The 18376-nt window shown below is 43.8% G+C and overlaps 1 protein-coding gene across 3 annotated transcripts; it reads right to left on the bottom strand.

Annotated features, from left to right (window-relative positions):
- Nucleotides 1-45: 45 nt before the first annotated feature.
- HORMAD1 (HORMA domain containing 1) lies at nt 46-17602 on the bottom strand. Of its 3 annotated transcripts, none has more exons than XM_075075243.1 (14): nt 17592-17602; nt 16490-16541; nt 15764-15908; nt 15349-15412; nt 13782-13818; nt 13358-13378; nt 13231-13257; nt 12489-12556; nt 10503-10654; nt 9624-9880; nt 8378-8441; nt 4902-4978; nt 4069-4152; nt 46-1067 (listed from the first exon to the last, which is right to left on the bottom strand). In XM_075075243.1, exons 2-14 carry the CDS (start codon nt 16520-16522, stop codon nt 987-989), a joined length of 1110 nt encoding a protein of 369 aa, XP_074931344.1. In that variant the 5' UTR covers nt 16523-16541; nt 17592-17602; the 3' UTR covers nt 46-986. The 3 variants fall into 3 exon arrangements, with proteins under 3 accessions (XP_074931344.1, XP_074931343.1, XP_074931345.1); XM_075075242.1 differs by lacking the exon at nt 17592-17602 and adding an exon at nt 17456-17585 and having other exon boundaries at nt 16490-16537; XM_075075244.1 differs by lacking the exons at nt 13358-13378; nt 17592-17602 and adding an exon at nt 14358-14719 and having other exon boundaries at nt 16490-16537.
- Nucleotides 17603-18376: the final 774 nt, after the last annotated feature.

Below are 18376 nucleotides of genomic sequence, written 5' to 3' on the forward strand. Positions count from 1 at the left end.
CCCCCCAAAGTACCCAATCCGTGCGGCGAAGAAATACACGACAACGAAACGTTAACGTTGTTTTACTGGAGGAATGATAAAAAGACATTCTTAATTTAAAAGTCAAAACTGCCAAGACAGGCTCAGCTCTCCCCACCTAAAGATGGCAGCAGCTGCTCACCGTGCAGGAACACTCCCCTGCATTTATGGCACAGGAAAACTTAACGTTTTTCTTAGAAATGGCACCACATCCAACCTCCGCAATTAATTATTTTACATACGTACAAGTTTCTTCTTTAAATAATCTCACACCATTATATTAGCTGCCTGCCACAGATGAACACTTCGGTTTGAGTTACATGTCTCATCACAGCCGTACAGAAAGTCGTGCATTTTGGCATGAAATATGTAATTGAAGGTGTGAAGAATGCTTATTTTTTTACTTTGGTGCCTTCAGTCCAGAAGAAATGCAAAGAATCAAGCCCCCTACCTATCCCGGAAGCAGAAACAAAAACGCGTAACCTTGCTGTGCCTGCCAAGGCAGCCCCCCTGAACCTGCTCCGCAAAGCTCTGGGACCAACCCAGGTTTGGGATGCTTCGTGCCCTGTAGGGCAGGTTCCGGACAAAGGAGCTCCTCCGCTCTGAAACAGCCCGACATTACCTCATGTTGCGGGTAATGAACGGTACACGATCACCATCAGGATTTAAACACAGCGGCGCAGGGAGTCAAATCCCCCAAGTCACCTTTGTTACCAGGTTCTCTCAGCTACGCCGCTATTGGGTATCTGCTCTCCTTCCTGATGGGACACGACCGCCTACAAAAACTAAGTTCTCTTTCCTCAGCTGGACTTCCCGACAGATTTTCTTTCCTTAAAATACACTCCCTTTTGACTACAAATAGAACAGAAAAGACCCCTAAAAGACATTTAAATACAAACATTCACATTAAACCACAAAACTGAAGTGGCGTGGAGAGCTCTGCAAACGAACAGCAGGGGGATGAGCATCTAAAATGGCTCCTTCGGTTCACTGATCTTTCTCCTTTTTGGCAGCACATCCTGACTAGACGGCAGTTCAAAGTGATGAACCTGCCAAGGCAAAATAAATACCGCGTCACAGGCTGCGGCACCGCACAGACCGCGGCCCGCTCCATGGCGTCAGCAAGTTTCACGTGGGAAAAGCCCACCCTGAACAAGACAGCTGCCGTGACGCATCAAGAGCTGCACGCAGAGCGTCCGACCCGACCGTGCTATTACCTGGCCCCTGCCCAGAGGTGCTAAGCCTGGAGTAACATCTGGAATCTCTTTTCTGGCAGAACTGACCCTCCCTCCAAATTACTCAAGGAGGGCTGGGATGTATTTATGCTGCAGCAGCAGGACCCTGCGTGTCACAGCTTCAAGAGAAGGTAATGAAGGCTGTTCCCTCCACAGAGGCACCACCCTGGGGCCCAGTTCCACGAGCCGCGGGGAGCGGCACCGTGGCCCTGCTGCAGCCAGCGCAGAGCCGGCGGCACCAGGAGGGCTCTGCACAGCAGCAGAGCACCCTGCGCCGACCGAGGGGGCTCAGCACCGCCCACGCCCACCTTACCCGGTATAATCTGATGATTTCTGACTTGCACCTGGGTGAAAGGTGAGAATTTAGCCTTGATAGCTCTGCTGTGCTTTTGATTATTTAAAGCAACTGTACTTTGTTTAAATTCTAGCCTTAAGTTCATTAACAAAACCTTTATAAGAAAGATATGGTGACAGCATATGGAGTGGTGATCTGTTTTTTTTCTTCCTTCACATCGGTGAGTAAAAAAAAAATACTGCATTTGACTCTGGGGTTGGAAGTGAAAAAAATCCTATTCTGCAGTAAGCAGTACTTTACAAAAAGACTAAACCTATTAGTCTATATTCTGAATTTAACATTTTCACTTCATTAATTTGTCGCAAACTCCGAGAGCCCTTTTCACACATTACTATCATAAACAGATATTCTTAAGACACAGGCTACTTTCTGTACAGGATTTCTTTAGAACATTCTTCTGAGGAATCAATTTTGCATGCTCCCAAGCTTGATTTCCATCAGCCTTTATAGAAATAAGGCAACTATTAGTTTACGAGAAAACTACTGGCATCGACTGAGCTCCACATTATGAATCCTTAAACAATTACTGTTCCCTAACCCACACAAAAAAATTAATCAATCACAGAATCATTAAGGTTGGAAAAGACCTCTAGGATCATCAAGTCCAACCACCAACCCAACACCCCCAGGTCTCCTAAACCATGCCCTGAAGTGCCACATCTACACGTTTTTTAAATACCCCCAGGGACGGTGACTCCCCCACCTCTCGCGGCAGCCTCTGCCAGGGCCTGACCCCTCTGGCAGGGAAGACATTTTTCCTCATGCCCAACCTAAACCTCCCCTGACGCAGCTTGAGGCCGTTTCCTCTTGTCCTGTCACTGGTGACTTGGGAGCAGAGACCAGCCCCCCCCTCACTCCAGCCCCTCTCAGGCAGCTGCAGAGAGCGAGAAGGGCTCCTCTCAGCCCCCTCTTCTCCAGGCTAAACCCCCCCAGCCCCCTCAGCCGCCCCCAGCACACTTGTGCTCCAGACCCTGCCCCAGCCCCGCTGCCCTTCTCTGGACACGCTCCAGCCCCTCAAGGCCCTTCTTGTCCCGAGGGGCCCAAACCTGAGCCCAGCATTCGAGGTGGGGCCTCACCAGCGCCGAGCACAGGGGCCCCATCCCTGCCCGGCTCCTGCTGGCCACACCAGTGCTGACACAAGCCCGGGGGCTGGTGGCCTCCTTGGCCACCCGGGCACTGCTGGCTCATGCCCAGCCAGCTGTCAGCCAGCACCCCCAGGGCCTTCTCCACCGGGCACTTCCCAGCCCCTCTGCCCCAGGCCTGGGGCGATGCCTGGGGTTGGTGTGACCCAAGGGCAGGACCCGGCCCTTGGCCTTGTTAAACCCCACACAAGTGGCCTCGGCCCAGGTCCCTCTGCAGAGCCTTCCTGCCCTCGAGCAGATCAACACTCCCGCCCAACTTGTTGTCATCTGCCAACTGACTGAGGTTGCCCTCGATCCCCTCACCCAGATCATTGATGAAGACACTAAACAAGGCTGGCCCCAACACTGAGCCCTGGGGAGCCCTGCTGTGACCGGCCACCCGCTGGATTTAGCTCCGATCCCCACAGCACTGGACTTGGCCAGCCAGATGTTTTTTTACCCGGCAAAGAGTCTGCCCATCCAAGCCATGAGCCACCAGCTTCTCTAGGAGGATGCTGTGAGAGGGGACAGGAAGGGTACAATATTCCTTGGCCCTGACACAATTTCCTCTCCTGACTGCAAATGAAGAGAACTTACTGTTTACTAGAATGGCAGTATTCACCTCACAGCTCTTTCTGAGAAGAACCTACCAGTAACCCTGTACATTCACAAGTAAGAGAGATGTTGAGGTCTTCTGGAGGTCCCCCAGAGCATCACAAAGCTGAAGCAACCAAGCCCAGCTGGTAAAGGCAGCAGTGACAGAGCAATGGGGGCCCCCAACACCACCCCCAAAGGCCAAACTCCACCCTGACAACAGCTTTGCTCCACCTGTGCAAGGCTGGAGGAATGTGGCTCCCCACAGGTAGCGCCAACTATAAGACTCATCTGCTGCCATGGGATTAAGCAAAGAAATAACAGATTTTTTTCGCCTGAATGAGTCAGTGATCTGAGGTTAGAACTTTGGCTTCATGTTTTCCGAGTAAAATCGCTAGCAAGCATTCGGCCACTGGGCTGGGGATCTCTCCTGGCACACACTCCTATCGACCATGGACTAAACCAGAGGGAATCTGGCTAATCACATTCTCAAGAAATAAATCAATCCTAATGAATCTTTCTCAACCTGTGTTAACTACATTAATACTCAGCTTTTAACTCTATGGAACAGACTTATTTTTCCAAATGTGTTGAAGTTAATGGGAATTTTAGAAGTGATGGGAACTTCATTCTGTCAACATGAAATGCATTAAAACTTTGAGTTCTATTCACCATTTGGAACAGAAAAAGGCGTAAAGAAGAACAGAAATAGAACGAACAGAACTAGAGAAAAAACAATACTAACAGCGCTGGTTTGAAATATCTTTCCACTTCTTGTCCTGCTCTCTGACACATTAAGTTCGGACGTCTTACTTGCCAAATGATCAACCTAAAATCAGAAAATACATGTTGCCTTGTGACAGCAGTAAGAATATATATTTGAGGCTACAGCAGGGTCCAGTGCTATAGTGCGCAGAGAGCTCTGGCTTTGCTCACCACAGCACTTAAGCTGAAGTTCAAATGCAGGAATTAAATACCCATTGAAGCCAACAGCACTACTTACAGCTGATTGTGTCGAAGAGCCCTGACAGATCAAAGCATCCGTTATTTTTATGCAGTAAGTCGCTCACAGTTACCTCGGGCTATTCTGTTTTAAGAAATCTTAAGGACCTGTGTTTGAAGTAGTCCTCCACATCCAAATTATACCATTTTGCTTTATGCAAGGAATGTAGCCCGAGTTTTAAGTCTGACTAATAAACCTGCATTTTAAGTTTTAATCCACCTTTAATCAAGGGTTGGTCTCAGAATTAGCAGAGAGGTTTCTATTAGGCAGGGTGTTTCAGTATGGCAGTTTATAAACACGGAAATTACATTCCTATTTATCTTAACACCAGTCAGACCATCTGTTTGCTTTGAGAACTGATTCACAGAGCAACAGCCTTTTGTTATTCTGATTGCTTTAAAATATTAATCGCTTTTGTAAAACATTGGAAAGAAAAATGTAAATACATTTTATGGCTGAAAATACTGACTGTAGTAAATAAACCTTTAGCAGGTGACCTATTAATCATTCAAAGTAGGAAAGAAGCTTCACAAAAGCTCTAGTAAAAGTTTCAGACGACAGTGAAGTTTTCATACCTGAGGATTAGAAACATACAGATTCTGGTTCCCTCCAGCCTTCATAACATCATCCTCTTCACAAGGTAAATTTGGTTCTGTAAGAGAGTTGTTAATTAATAAAGCACACTGTTGACAACACACTAGCAGCCTCGTAACACTGATGTTTTGCCACCGGGAACACTTGCACTGCACATTATAAACGCAGCAAACAGGTGCTTCGGAAGGGCACCTGTTCTAATTCTCTGTGTGCCAGTCGTTAACTCCACCAAGCACTTCGCCGTCTTACCTCTGTAATGCAGTGATTTCCCGTCACAGCTTCCTATCACAGGCAATAAAGAGATGCTTATGTTAATTAGTACAGATATACACGCAGGATCTTTGGAAGAGTGGGCTTGATCCCCAAACTCCTTTATACACTGCTAAAGGCTCCTCTATCTCGGGGTTCGCTTCCAAGTAAAACGCGCTGCAGGGCCACTCTGGCACAGCTTCTGCATGCTCCGAGCCCGCCGCCAGCAGAGAGCTCCCATTTTGTAACCCAACCACATGGAACCGAGCAACTCTGGCTGCAGTCCCTGCCGTCCCCCTTTGTCACTGCCTGCAGCTGCATGAACTGGCCACGGAGAATGAGCAGTCAGTACTAGAGATTTTTTTGCTGTTGTTTCTAATCCATGCTGGGGTTTTTTTCTGGGATACAGATACAAGCATGAACTGGTTAAAGACGACTGTGCTTCAGCTGTGGTAATGACTGAAGAATTTCAGGGTGACAAATGCATTTTCCTGTAAATAAAACTTTATACCAACTCTGCCAAACCGTTTTTGCATGGTTTTGGAACTTCTATGAATTTCTAAAAGCACCTGATACAGCTTTTTAGGTGGTTATTCCAGTTCTGCCACCTCCTAGCACTGTCAAGACAAACACACTGATCTATAGGTGCCATTTCCATGATTATTTCCCAGCAGCACAGATATGTTAGCTGTTTTTGCAAAGCTTTGCATTTTATTTCTGAAAACAACATTAATGCCACTATGTAAATACACAGCAGAGCCTGTTCAGCATGGGGCTTGAATGACAGAACACTCCAATCACTTTAAAAAATAAAGTCTAGGCTCAACTTGCTTTGTCCAACTGCCTCTGAAAGCACTCAGACACCACAAGGAGTTCCTAGTCTTGTCTGGATTGGGAGGACCAAGCACCTCAGCACTGACACTGTTGCTGCTTCTATAGTTATGGGGAAAGCAATATTTCTGGAAGCTTTTATGGAAAAACTGATGTTTCTGAAGTCTGCAGAATCAGACTTACAGCTCAAAGCAGATGCAACTTTACGGAAATGCATTAAGAGTGAACAGAGCAAGCAGCAGCACTAACAGGCATTTCTTCTAGGAGTGCCATGTATTCATTAGCTCCACAGAAGCCTCTACCTCTGCTGCAGAAAAAAAAGCATTTTACATAGGCTCCTCATCCAAATAAAGGTTCCCCCTTCCGATTTTGGTCATAAAGCTTGTTTTTTTTACTTCACAGTCTTGAGAACTATGGTTTTTTAGCTATCCTGATTTACATGTGCACAAGAGAACATTCTCATCTACATCACCTCTTCCAAAAAGGGTACTTACTTCATCTTTTGATTTTTCTTTGCTATGTTTGAAATGCTTTATGTACAGCAAATGGGTAAGGTATTGTCTGGATGCTTCCTACATAGCCTCTCCAAGAGAAGCAGATCAACAAACAGCAATTCATTCTTCAGTCTGTTTGGTTGCAAAGTTCAATCTTTGAGCCGCTGGGCTCTCTTGGGGAATCTGAAGATAAATCATCTACTTTTCCTCCTAGATTCTCTAAAATATTAAAGGGAAGCCTCTGCTCACAGAGATCCCTGAGGACAGAGTTTGCTGTCTCATATTCTGAGCTGGAAACAGTCTAGCGCCACATCTTGGAGCACTGACTGAGAAAAACCCCACACCGTGGAGTGCTTCCAGGGCGTGTTTCTGGTAGCAGCTGTGGTCAGGCTGGCGTAGCCAGGATGGTTATTTTATTGGCACTTCTGCATTCAGAGCTCAGAGTGGAGGACATTTATATGACTGTAAGCAAACAGCACAGGAACCATCTATTTATAAAGGCTAAGAGAAATCCAACAAGACAGATGCTGCTGTTTTTCATCAGAAAGGATAAGCAGGTACTTCCTGCACAGCAGGAAGGGCAAAATAGTTTATTTGATAACAAGGAAGGCAGCAGCTTTGCCTTGCAGTGTTAAAAGTTCTCAGAGTGTTTCCAAAACATAAGATTACATTTATATTCTCTGCAGAAGTCTCAGTTCAATTGCTTATTGAAGTTGTTAGAAGAAACTTCCCCCCCCCCCCCCCCCCCCCAAGTAAAACAGAAGTAAATGGCTTTGGGACCTTTGAGAAGTGCTGCCTTATAGGCTCCCACCCGGAATTCACTTTCCTCTGCTACTCACAGTGTCTGTGTAGTTTTACACTGACAGATTTTACAGTGTTAGGATTTTACTTGAGGAAACTCAGTTTGCTGGGATTCATACTAACAAAAATGCTTTGCTAGAACTTGTACCTATTAAAACTAAAGAAGTTAATTTGAAATTACCAAAATGCTCCATATACACAGTAAGAGAAAAGGGCACACAGGTCCAGAGTAAGCTGTGAAAGCAAGCAGCTAGGAAAGTCACTAAAATAGCCAGCAGCTCAGACAAAATCATACAGTCATTCATAAAAAAAACATATTTTGAGATGAAGTTAGTGACTGTATCAGGAATAGCAAGCCACAAAAATGAACCATTTCCTCTGTACAGAAGAACGTGCATCATGCAGATCAGTATTTTTACATGGAGATCATTCAGTCTGCCACAACATAAAGAACTCTTCTGTGTACCCAAGCCCCAAGGGTCTCGATCCCTCCACAACCGCACAGACCAAAGCACGTATGGGTTGCAGAATCAGACCATGGTCCTGCTGTAGTCAGAGCTTAAGGACAAAGGTGGCTGAAAGTGGTATTTCTGCTAAACTTATTAAGTGGCTGAATCTGTGAGGATACAGTCCAAACAGCTGTGATTTAAACAAAAATAGACCTGGACCATTTTTTGCACAGAGAATTCTGCTTCCCAAATCTGCAATAATGAACTCAGGAGCCCAATACCTCTGCAAGCTTTATATGGAAATTAAATATATTTGTAAAAACAAAATAACAACAGAAAAATCAAACAACAAAATTTACTTCTGAATATATGCTCATTAAATTTCACTTATCTGATAAAATGGAACAGAAGATCAGAATTTTAGAATAGAAGCATGGAAACATGCATGTGCCGACCAAGTGCTCTGCAGAACAAAGTCAGGATAGAAAATAAAGGCATAGCGATGTGTGTGAAGAAAATACAATGTAAATTTTAATATAGTGGTCTATGTCAGAGAAGGGAGTTTTTGTTTTAGTAACATCAGGAAAAAGAGGCACAAACTAAGAGACTTGAAAAAATATACATAAATGTTACCTTGAGCTTCTGAAGTATTTACTTTATTCCTATCTTCCACTTTATTATCCAAGACAGGATCTTCCTAGATTAAGAAAAAGGTCTCTCACTTACTGCAGACAAATCAGGCAGGCGGTTTGTACTCAGATGCTTAGGGCCAGAGCTTATTAGATGGATTCGCAGTGAAATAAACTGTACTGAAATAATTGAATCTGACATGGAACATACAGGCTAGATCAGCGTTACTTAATTATTAATCATAGAACACATTTAATACAACTGCCAAGAAAAACATCTGTAAAAAATACCAAAATTGTAACAACAGCTATTGTAAGAATACTATCACTGCATCAATTACTGCCTTCCCATTGCCGGTGAAACAGCGATTCAGAGGCATACACAGATTTAGAGGGCCAGCAGTTTACTTCCATCACACCACCCATGGGCCTCCGGAGCCATGCTAATTGAGGCGGAGGGGCAATTTGCCTTGAAGCTCCGCCTCCTTCTCACCTATGGCCAGTATAGATCAGCACACATGTTTGCACATTCTAACATGACTAAAGGTCTTTGCTGCCTGCCTCACCTTACCCCAGAAATACACGCCTCCAGTTGCTGAGGCCTGCACAAGCACAGTCCCAAGAGCAGTCCCAGGCACTCTGGCATCAGCAGCAGGACGCACAAGTCAGTCACGCATTCGTGCCTCCAACAATTTTTGCCTTGTGCTTTTTTCTAGGCAGATTTCCCCAGGGAAAAATACCAAAACAGAATCAAGTTTGTTTTAACTTTAGCTGTAGCATCACTAGCTGTACATATACTGCTTTACAAAATTTATTGCCAGTCCATACTGCCTGGCTGCAGCAGCTCGCTTGGGACTGGTATGGGGCAGCTCCAGGAAGGTTTCATCTGCTGTTTGTTCCCCAGTCACAGGATGCACTTATACCCCTGGCACAAAGCTGCCTCGCTGCTTCTCACCCTGCTGCTCCTTCCAGGCTTACGGAGGGATGTCTGCCAACAGCGCTGCTGCTGCTGGGCATTATGCTGATGCGCTTGGTGAACATGGCTTTAACAATGACAGATTGCTAACTGCAGCAATAAAATTAAGGCAGAAATGTATTGAAGACATACTGTCTTGCTTAAATGTATCTGGAAACACAGATTTTTTTATTAATGTTATAGTAAGACATGCAGTAAAAGATTTAACAGCCCTTTTCTAGACTATAAATCACAAAAAATTTCAACAAGCTACACAAAATATTTGCACTCTTACATTCACGTCCTGGTTCTCTACTTCTGGATCATCTCTGTCCACTCGGAGCACCTGGAGAGGCACATTAGTCTCTCCATGCTTTAGGATGCTTTTATCAACATTTTCCATTCGCTGCTTTTCAGTTGTAACTTTAACTTTCAGCATATGAAAAGGCGTTGGCACTTCACCCACATTGAGATACATAGGCTCCCCCTCAAATATCATCCCCTCACATTCACCCTCTTTAAAACCAGGAGGTTGGTAATCAGATGGTGTCACTGCAGAAAAGAATTCATTAAATGTGTCAGAACGAAACACATTCTTGTAAAATTAATTTTAACTTGTGGTGTTAAAAGACTCTTTTCCCCTTTTAATACAAGGAGCTACTCCAAAAAAAAATTGGGGCAGGGATATATATATAATCAACATTCAGCTTGTACTAAATGAAGTTTTCTCTCCTCTACACAACAGGCAAAACCCAATTAAGTTATTTGCAACAGTTTAGATAGACAAAGAGACAAGCAGGAAGCTCCAATTGATTGTTACAAAGCAGCAATAGATTGCAAAAGCAGAGCTAGTGCCAGACATTAAATAGTCACCCAAACTAGAACTAGTCCGGCCAACACGTCACATCCTAACGTACTCAGGAAAATGCCATTTGTTTTTAAAATGCACTGAAGCCCTCGCTCCAATGAAGTCAGTGACAAGACTGTGTTTCTACAGCAAGATCAAATCCCTTCCCCTTGGATTTTAGAAATTGTCATGAGAAACAGACACAGGCAAAACAACATAATTTAACAAGTCCCAGCAACCGTAAAGAGTATACATTAAAATACTTCTTTGAATTGCTTTCCAGTGTCTGAACACAGTTGATAAATCAAAGTGATATGGAAATACTACCTTCATCATAATAAAACAGCTTCATAGTGAGGCAGACATCATTTGGTAACGGACTCAGGTTTTGCATCAGAACATAAATCTTGCGAATGAGGAGGATACTTGCTTTCTTGGTGTCTGCACAGGTGATTGTGGAATCATTCCTTTTATCCTTACTAAAAATGCACAAAGTATTCAGATATTTTTCATACCGAGTAAGCTGTTTCTAGCATTAAGATACATGACCAACAGACTCTACACATGTCAGAAGAGGGTATCACATTTATTGCCTGAGGTCTGAGACTGAAATTCCTAACACTAAGTGACCTGCATGTACTCTGCCCCTTGGAAGATCAAATCCTGAGCCAGGGACATCTTGAAAGCATTATGGTTCGGCAGCTGTGACCAACTACTGTGTTTCACATTACACAGTGCTTAAAAAATACCCAATCTGAAAGAAAAAAGTACTTTTGCAAGCCCCAATTTTGCAGTGTCTTCCATACTTGCTTTCCCTTAAATAAAACAAGTAACACTACTGACTTTGACAAGAATGGTTATTGATTAGGAAACGCGTGCCTACGCAACTCTTGGCATCCAGCTCTGATACTTCCATGCTCCTGTTCTACCAGCAGCTGACCCAAGGCCTACCTTACTGCCACTAAAAATGCCTTCCCTCTACTCTCCTGCTCCTCACAGCCACACAGCTTAGGGAAGCACCTGTGAGTCATCTGCATGGATGACCCTGTGTTTTGGAAGCACACCCTGACCTGCAGTGGTTTCAAACGTCTCATCCCTCTGCAGATGGCTGTCTCCTTCCCCACAGGGTGAGAGAAGCAGGCCCGTGCCTTATATTCTCGAACTAGCCTGGTGTGAATTTATGCTAATACACTAAGGCAACTAAGGTGTGTCTGAGAGTGTCACAGCCCCTGCCATCAGTGTTTTTCACATGACTTAAAACCTCTTTCAGAGCTAAGTAAATAAACTCAGCCCTAAGGACCCAGGTCTGCAGCACTGCAGCCTTTTTTTCTTTCTTATTTTTAAACTTAAAAAGCATTTTATGCAGGAAGAAACCTGGGAGAAGTATGAACTTGCTACATTTCAATTACTTGTCTTAAAATAAGCTATTTCCTTACAGCTGTGACCAATCAGTAAACCCCCACAATGCAAGGAGGCTCAATGGAGACTGGCAAGAGTGATGTGCCCATGAAGCTCAGGGAATAACGCAGGCCGTCACTGACCACAGCCACTGCAAAGCAAGCTGACTTTATCTCAACACACAGCGGACCTGGGCATGGCCTTCGTTTTCGATAAATAGCTATGTCAGTTGCGTGGATCAACTGCTCATGTAAATGTTCCTCCCCGAGTTCAGTAAAAACGTGTGAAAGTCTCCTTGGTGAGCCAGATCAGTATGGGGGGAGAAAATATGTGGCTCAGCCCAAAGAGTATAAAAACTAAACAACTAACAGAAGAAATCCAAAGAAGGCAACGGGCCAGAGCTGCTTCAACCCATGTACTCTGTCTCCATGACTGGTCGTAACATTATAGAGACCAGTCATGGGAATCACACTGCCACTGTGACTGAACTTGTGTTGCAATAGCTGTGCTTTGCTGAGCATCGCTTACATTCATATTGCATTTTCAGTGTATTTTGTGTCATCTCTGCTAAATGAGAAATCCCATCAAGTATCTTCAGACAAGTAAATCTGATATTAAAAATTTCACCCTCCACGCATGGAATATCTTCAAGAACCTGGTCAGAAGTATTGGACTCTGACACTAAAGCAGCATCTTTTGAGTGGATATTTAAAAATATGACCATAATCTGACAAAATTATTCATTGTATTTTAAAACTAAGTCTAAGCTAATGGTATACATTGATAAAATCAGTCTTAAGATCCAGAATTTTAAAAAAAAGAAACGCCAAACTGGTAAAATCCAGAGTTTTCCCATTCAAGTGTATGCAAAGAACTGTAAAACTAGAGAGCAGAATGAAGTCACAGTGACAGTACCTGCTGAAATCCAGGAGTGGCCCATTGTGGGTGTACTTGAATTTGAAGTGGTAACATTCTGTAATTGTCTGCAAACAAATACAGTAATTATTAAACTATCAGCCATCAAACAAACCGCTGCTGCTGCTGCTTCTGTCCAGTAACCTATTAACCTTCCAGTTTAAGAAAATAATGACAGCCCAACTCCGGTCTGAGTCACTTATATGCATTGAATACCGCTTTCTAATGCTATAAGTAATGGCATTAATGTATATAATTGTCATCAAATAAAAATGAAGATTTACATTATTTTGCAGGAATCAACGTGATGAAGTATTTTGAAACATCAGCTTAAGTTTAGAATGAAATAATCATTCAAATCTTAATCATTACAAGCGTTTCACACACGTAACAGAGATACGGTGACACCCAGTGGTTAGCTAAAACATACCGTGTTTTCCCCAAAGAAGTTCCATAAATCTGTTACGCAGAGTTAGGACTGGGCATCTTTACAGGCATTTAACTCTGCAGCCACACGTTGGGTTTCTTGCACTGGCCTGAGAATAACCTGGCACTAAATAGTCAAAGGCAATTCACTATGTGGCAATCTGATTAGCTGTAGCAATTCTTACGTTTGGTATTTTAAGACGTCTTTTTTTTTTTAATGCCATTAATGTGAATGTTAAGGACTATTGCTTGCATAAACATTTCACAATATCCACACCATCATTAATCACTCAGTAAAATATTCTAGCAGATCTACCTGAGGATCTTCTGGATGGGTGTAGACCTGCATTTTTAAAGTAAAGAGAGGAAACAGAGTAAGAACTGTATGTATCTCTAAGCATCTACCTTAAAAAATGTGTACCTTACTTTTCAAAGATACTTACTGCTAGGACAATCATTCTTAGCTGTCAGAAATATAATTAAAGAAAAAGAACATTAAATGTATTCCATAGCCCATTTCTGCTTACCAAGCTGTTTTGTTTCTCTAGCTCTGGAAACCAATAGAGACAACTACGGGCCTGTTTGAAGAGGAACTCTTCATACGCTTAACTCCTTATCTGTTTAAGGAAGGACGTACGTAACTGGCAGAAGAAGGTTCCCAAGTATCCCTGCCTTTGCGTGTTTCTGTTTACAAAGACTATTATCCTGAACCATCTATGCATCCCACACTGTAGCTAACTCTTTTTGCATATTAAAGCATAGCTATTCACTAGCCAGAAAGTCCTTAACTATGCTGGCAGCTAGAGGACTTATATAAATGAATGTTTAGGTACATTTAAAACAGCTAAATGATACTGGAAGACTTACGTATTTCTTCTGCAAAGCATCATAGCATCCTAACATCCTGCAAAAAATCAAATAATATTGTCCATCTACTGCTCATTTCCATTTGTTTTGCTTCTGACTAAATAAAATAGTCTCAAAAAAATGAAATTCTTGTATTTAGATTAGAGCAATACAGAATACTTATTCCATCATTCTGTCTTTTTATTAGTAACGATACAAGAAATTACTATCTTTGTAACACCCGAAGTCATCCTAACCTCTCTGCAGAATAAGTAAAAATATGACCTGTAAATAATTTCTAAGTAAAAACATAATGCAGCTGCATGGCTACTATTTTCAAACACCTTCTAACACATATATTAATTAATCAGTTTATAAGTGCTTCAGCTGAACACCAACATCTCCGAAGCACAAAGGAGTTATGTTATTGCCCTTATTTAGATGTCACAATTTGCTTTTTATATAACATGCAAACAACAGTCAAACAGTGAACCAAAACTTACTCTTTTTTTTTCCTAACATTTCTTTTGAATATAGTCAGCAAGCAAAAATGGGTTTTGGTGTGTACATGATGGTGAGTTAAGAAAGGCTACTCACTTGTAAACTCCAAACAGGTAGCACACACCCTTCACACAAAAACCAGGGAGCTTTTCCTTGTCAGCATCCACAGGCTGCCACGCCACTGCCCTCGCTAACATCTGATGAGTGAGGGTAAGGTGAAACGCACTCGGCACCACTTGAGTTTCCTCTACCACAGGAGATCAATTCAGAAATTCCAGGTTACAGTCAGGAAGCCTTCCTGCCCGCCCCCTTCCTGACGGCACACGGACAAAGAGCAGATGACTAATTACACTTCAACATCGGAACTCTCAACACTTCACAACGAGAGCAGCTGCAACCCCCCTCTGCCGAATGCAGCACCATTTCCAGTGCCTCGCCTCCTGCTACAACTGGTAAAACTGTGAAAAGAACAAAGACGGCCTTTACAGAGGTAACAAAAAGAACGAGAGCACCCACGAGCAAACCTTGCAGTATTGTGGACACAAGGAAAATCAAAATACCTCTAGTCCCAAGCGACACGCTTACACTCAACTTGAACGTGCAAGTGGACAGACTGTCATCTGCAGATACAACTCTGCCTTTGAATATAAAGGCCAGCAGTACCACTTTCTTATACAAGTCTGTAAGCAAGACCATTAAACACAAGATGCAAAATGGCAACACTGCATCTTCTATTTGACCAGAGAGGAACTACTGCTTAGATTTCTGCATTTCTGTGCACCTTTAGCATCTATACATACCCACAGAAACTAAATGTAACGTATAATCACACGGTAAACAAAACTTTGTGCTCTTTTAAACACAACTGTACAAGTCAATCAGATCTTTACCAAGACACACACAACTTGATTTTCCATTACAAAAAAAGTTGTCAACATTGTAAATACAATGCACTAAAAGCGCTGCCTGGGCAGCTGTTCACTCACAGCAAGGGTAATTTTTCCTTTGGATTTGCAAACAGCCAGAAAGATGTCTTTCAGAATCGATATGCTATGTAAGTGCTATATATGCATTGTAATTAACATACCATTTCACCAGCTGGGTAGAGCCAGGACAGTTTTTGTCTTCCCTCAGAATTTTGACACAGACATCTCAAAAAAAAAAAAAACAACAAACAAAACCACCATATATGCATATTTACTTAGGACAAAAATGCAACTACATTGCTAAGAAGGTGAAGTGCGTTCCCTAAAAGTATATATCAGAAGCAGGCTACAATTAGCACTACTGCAGGTGTCAGCATGTTTTTAATTGCTGAGTTAGCATCATTAACAAAATTCAGTGATGATTCTATTAGTGAAGTTTCCATTACAATGATTGAAAATGGCTAATAGCTTTAATCAAGAAGACCAAGTGGCTTTAAAAAAAACCAAACACTTGTTAACGTCACAGCAATCCTATGACAATAGATTTTGCAAAGAATCATGAAAATAGCCTGTTACCATCCATGTATCTTGTTCCATAGGCACTTTCAGGAAAGATTCCTCTCAGATATGTAATGCAGGATACTGCTACTGCCAGAAGCCTCTTCACTAGCATCAGGGATTGCTGTTCAGTAGATATTTTGTTAGGAAATACAACTGCACTCTGGAAGTTAGAGAAGGAAAATAATTCATCTCTGACCGCAACAACAAGCCTGCACAGACTACAATCTGGTCCAATGCCTGCTTAACATTTTAATTTAATTGAAAAGTATTTATTTCAGCATTTATAAAGTTAAGCATATTCTTAACACTTGGTGTTACTATGTTTTTAGGACATAGCTGATTTCTGCCAAGTGTATGACCACAAAGTCCAGACTCAAACTATTTTCACAGAATGCCAGGTTGGAAGGGACCTCAGGGATCATCTAGTCCAACCTCTCTACGGAGAGCGCAGTCTAGACCAGATGGCCCAGCACCCTGTCCAGACGACTCTTAAAAGTGTCCAATGTGGCCAAGTCAACCCCTTCCCTGAGGAGATTATTCCAGTGGTTGACTGTCCTCACTGTGAAAAATTTTCCTCTTTTGCTACTAAGCATCTTTACTCATAGTTATAAGATTGAATTAGCCTGTCATTTCCAAGTGAAGAAATATTAAAGAGCACCTGGGTGCACTATTTCAGCTAAGATTCACTGATTTTTCTGATTCAAATAATAATTGTGCTGAAATACACAAGAAAAATCATACCACACAATTCCTTTGCTTCTGAGCAGTTGCCATTTCGCAGATACTCTTCTGTCTGTTGATAAAACACCCGCATTAACACGTGTAACCACTATTCACAAGTGCACAGAAGCTTAGGCCAGCTTCACCCAGTCAGCACCTGAACCTACAAACCTACACAATTAATCTGTATCAGTTTAAACAAACCCCATAATTTTAAGGAAACGGGAGAGTTCATCTAAAAATCACCAATATCAGATTCTTAATTTTCATACCAGCACAGACCTCCCTCAAGGCTGCAGTATGCTGTCATTCAAATATTGCATGCCTGTATATATGAAACACGAGACTTTGAAAGTGATGCTCTGAAGTGCTAAGTGGCACCCATCCCAGCAGATTTTCAAAGAATCCAAAGATGAGGCTGTCCACATTTAAGTCACCTCCAGCCAAAGCTGAGCCATCGCCTTTGGAAAATACCTCCAGGCTTGGGTTGTTTTCCTCTGTAATTTAAACCAGTATTGTAGAAAGAGACCCCTCTGCAGCTATTATTTTTGTTCACCCATGTTTTGACTAAGCCTTTAACTCTCAGCAGCGTGAGCCTGGCTCCACAAGACAAGCCTTCCCCACCACCTGTAGAACTGAGAGGCATCCACAGCTAAGCACATGGAAAATGTCCTCAGCCACACAGGGAACTGAGCTCCCCCTTAGCTAAGGCTCCACAAAGTGGTCTGAGTTCAGCACTTCTGTGACAAATCAGATTCCCAGACTGGTGGGGCTGAAAGGGACCTCTGGTGATCACCCCATCCCACCCCTACTGGAGCAGGCACCCCCAGAGTGGGGGCACAGGGCCGCGTCCAGGCGGGGTGTGAACGTCTCCAGGGAAGGGACCCCACAGCCCCTCTGGGCAGCCTGTGCCCCTGCTCTGGCACCCGCACAAATGCACAAGCAGAGGAGGCCCCTCCCAGCACTATCACCCCTAGAAAAGACAACCTGCCTTGTCAGGGTATAAAGGCCACCCACAACCCGAGGCGGAAGGCGCGGGCCGGGCGTGGGGCGGTGACAAACGGCGCAGGTGAGGAACCTGACACGACCCTCACAACCCGCCCTCCCCTAAGGGAGCCCCTACCCGCCGCAAGGGCCGTGTGCAAAGGGACGGGCGGGGCTCGCCCTCCCGGCACGCGCCGCTGCGGGCCGTGCGCAGAGCGTGCCCCCCCCACCCCCCCGCCTCCCGCCGCCGCAAACCGGAGGTGGCTTTTCTTTAACCTACGGGAATCAAGGAATGTGTTATCTCTGTCTTAACTCTTCAGGCCAACTAAATACAAAAGTGGTTCACAGCTAAAACAATTTTTAAGCCAGCACGTAGGTCTTATGTTAATGTAATTAATGTTTAAATGTAAAGAAAAGGTTTTAGCAAATTTGCAGTCTCAACCAGCAGTTCATATGTGAATAACTTTTCCCTTCTGCCCTGGTTTCAGCTGGGATAGAGTTAATTTTCCTCCTAGCAACTGGTATAGCGCTGTATTTTGGTGTACCTATCTGAGGAAGCACCGCCAGTTGACAAACTACCAGCTAGAGCCAGGCCAGCTGGAGTTCCCTTTGCCACCTACTCCCGCCTCCAGATACCACATCAGGATTTTCAGACAGTGAAACAGATCTTTAATTGCAGAATCGCAGAATCACAGCATGGTAGGGGTTGGCAGGGCTCTCTGGAGCTCACCCCGTCCCACCCCTGCTGGAGCAGGCACCCCCAGAGCAGGGGCACAGGCCCGCGTCAAGGCGGGGGGTGAATGTCTCCAGGGAAGGGACCCCACAGCCTCTCTGGGCAGCCGGTGCCCCAGCTCTGGCACCCGCACAGGGAAGGGGTTTGTCCTCATGTTCAGGTGGAACTTCCTGTGTTCCAGCTTGTGCCCG

The sequence above is a fragment of the Phalacrocorax aristotelis genome, chromosome 25 (assembly GCF_949628215.1).
Source record: "Phalacrocorax aristotelis chromosome 25, bGulAri2.1, whole genome shotgun sequence".
Taxonomy (NCBI): Eukaryota; Metazoa; Chordata; class Aves; order Suliformes; family Phalacrocoracidae; genus Phalacrocorax; species Phalacrocorax aristotelis.

Bases quoted from the DNA above. Each gene is read 5' to 3' on its own strand.
- HORMAD1 (XM_075075243.1), bottom strand. From the start codon at position 16,522: ATGGCAACTGCTCAGAAGCAAAGGAATTGTGTG. The intron at 10,655-12,488 runs GTACTGTCACTG...GTGCATTTTTAG, and splicing joins CCACTCCTGGATTTCAGCAG to TAAGGATAAAAGGAATGATT. The intron at 1,068-4,068 runs GTTAGTATTGTT...TTGCCTTGGCAG, and splicing joins AGATATTTCAAACCAGCGCT to GTTCATCACTTTGAACTGCC.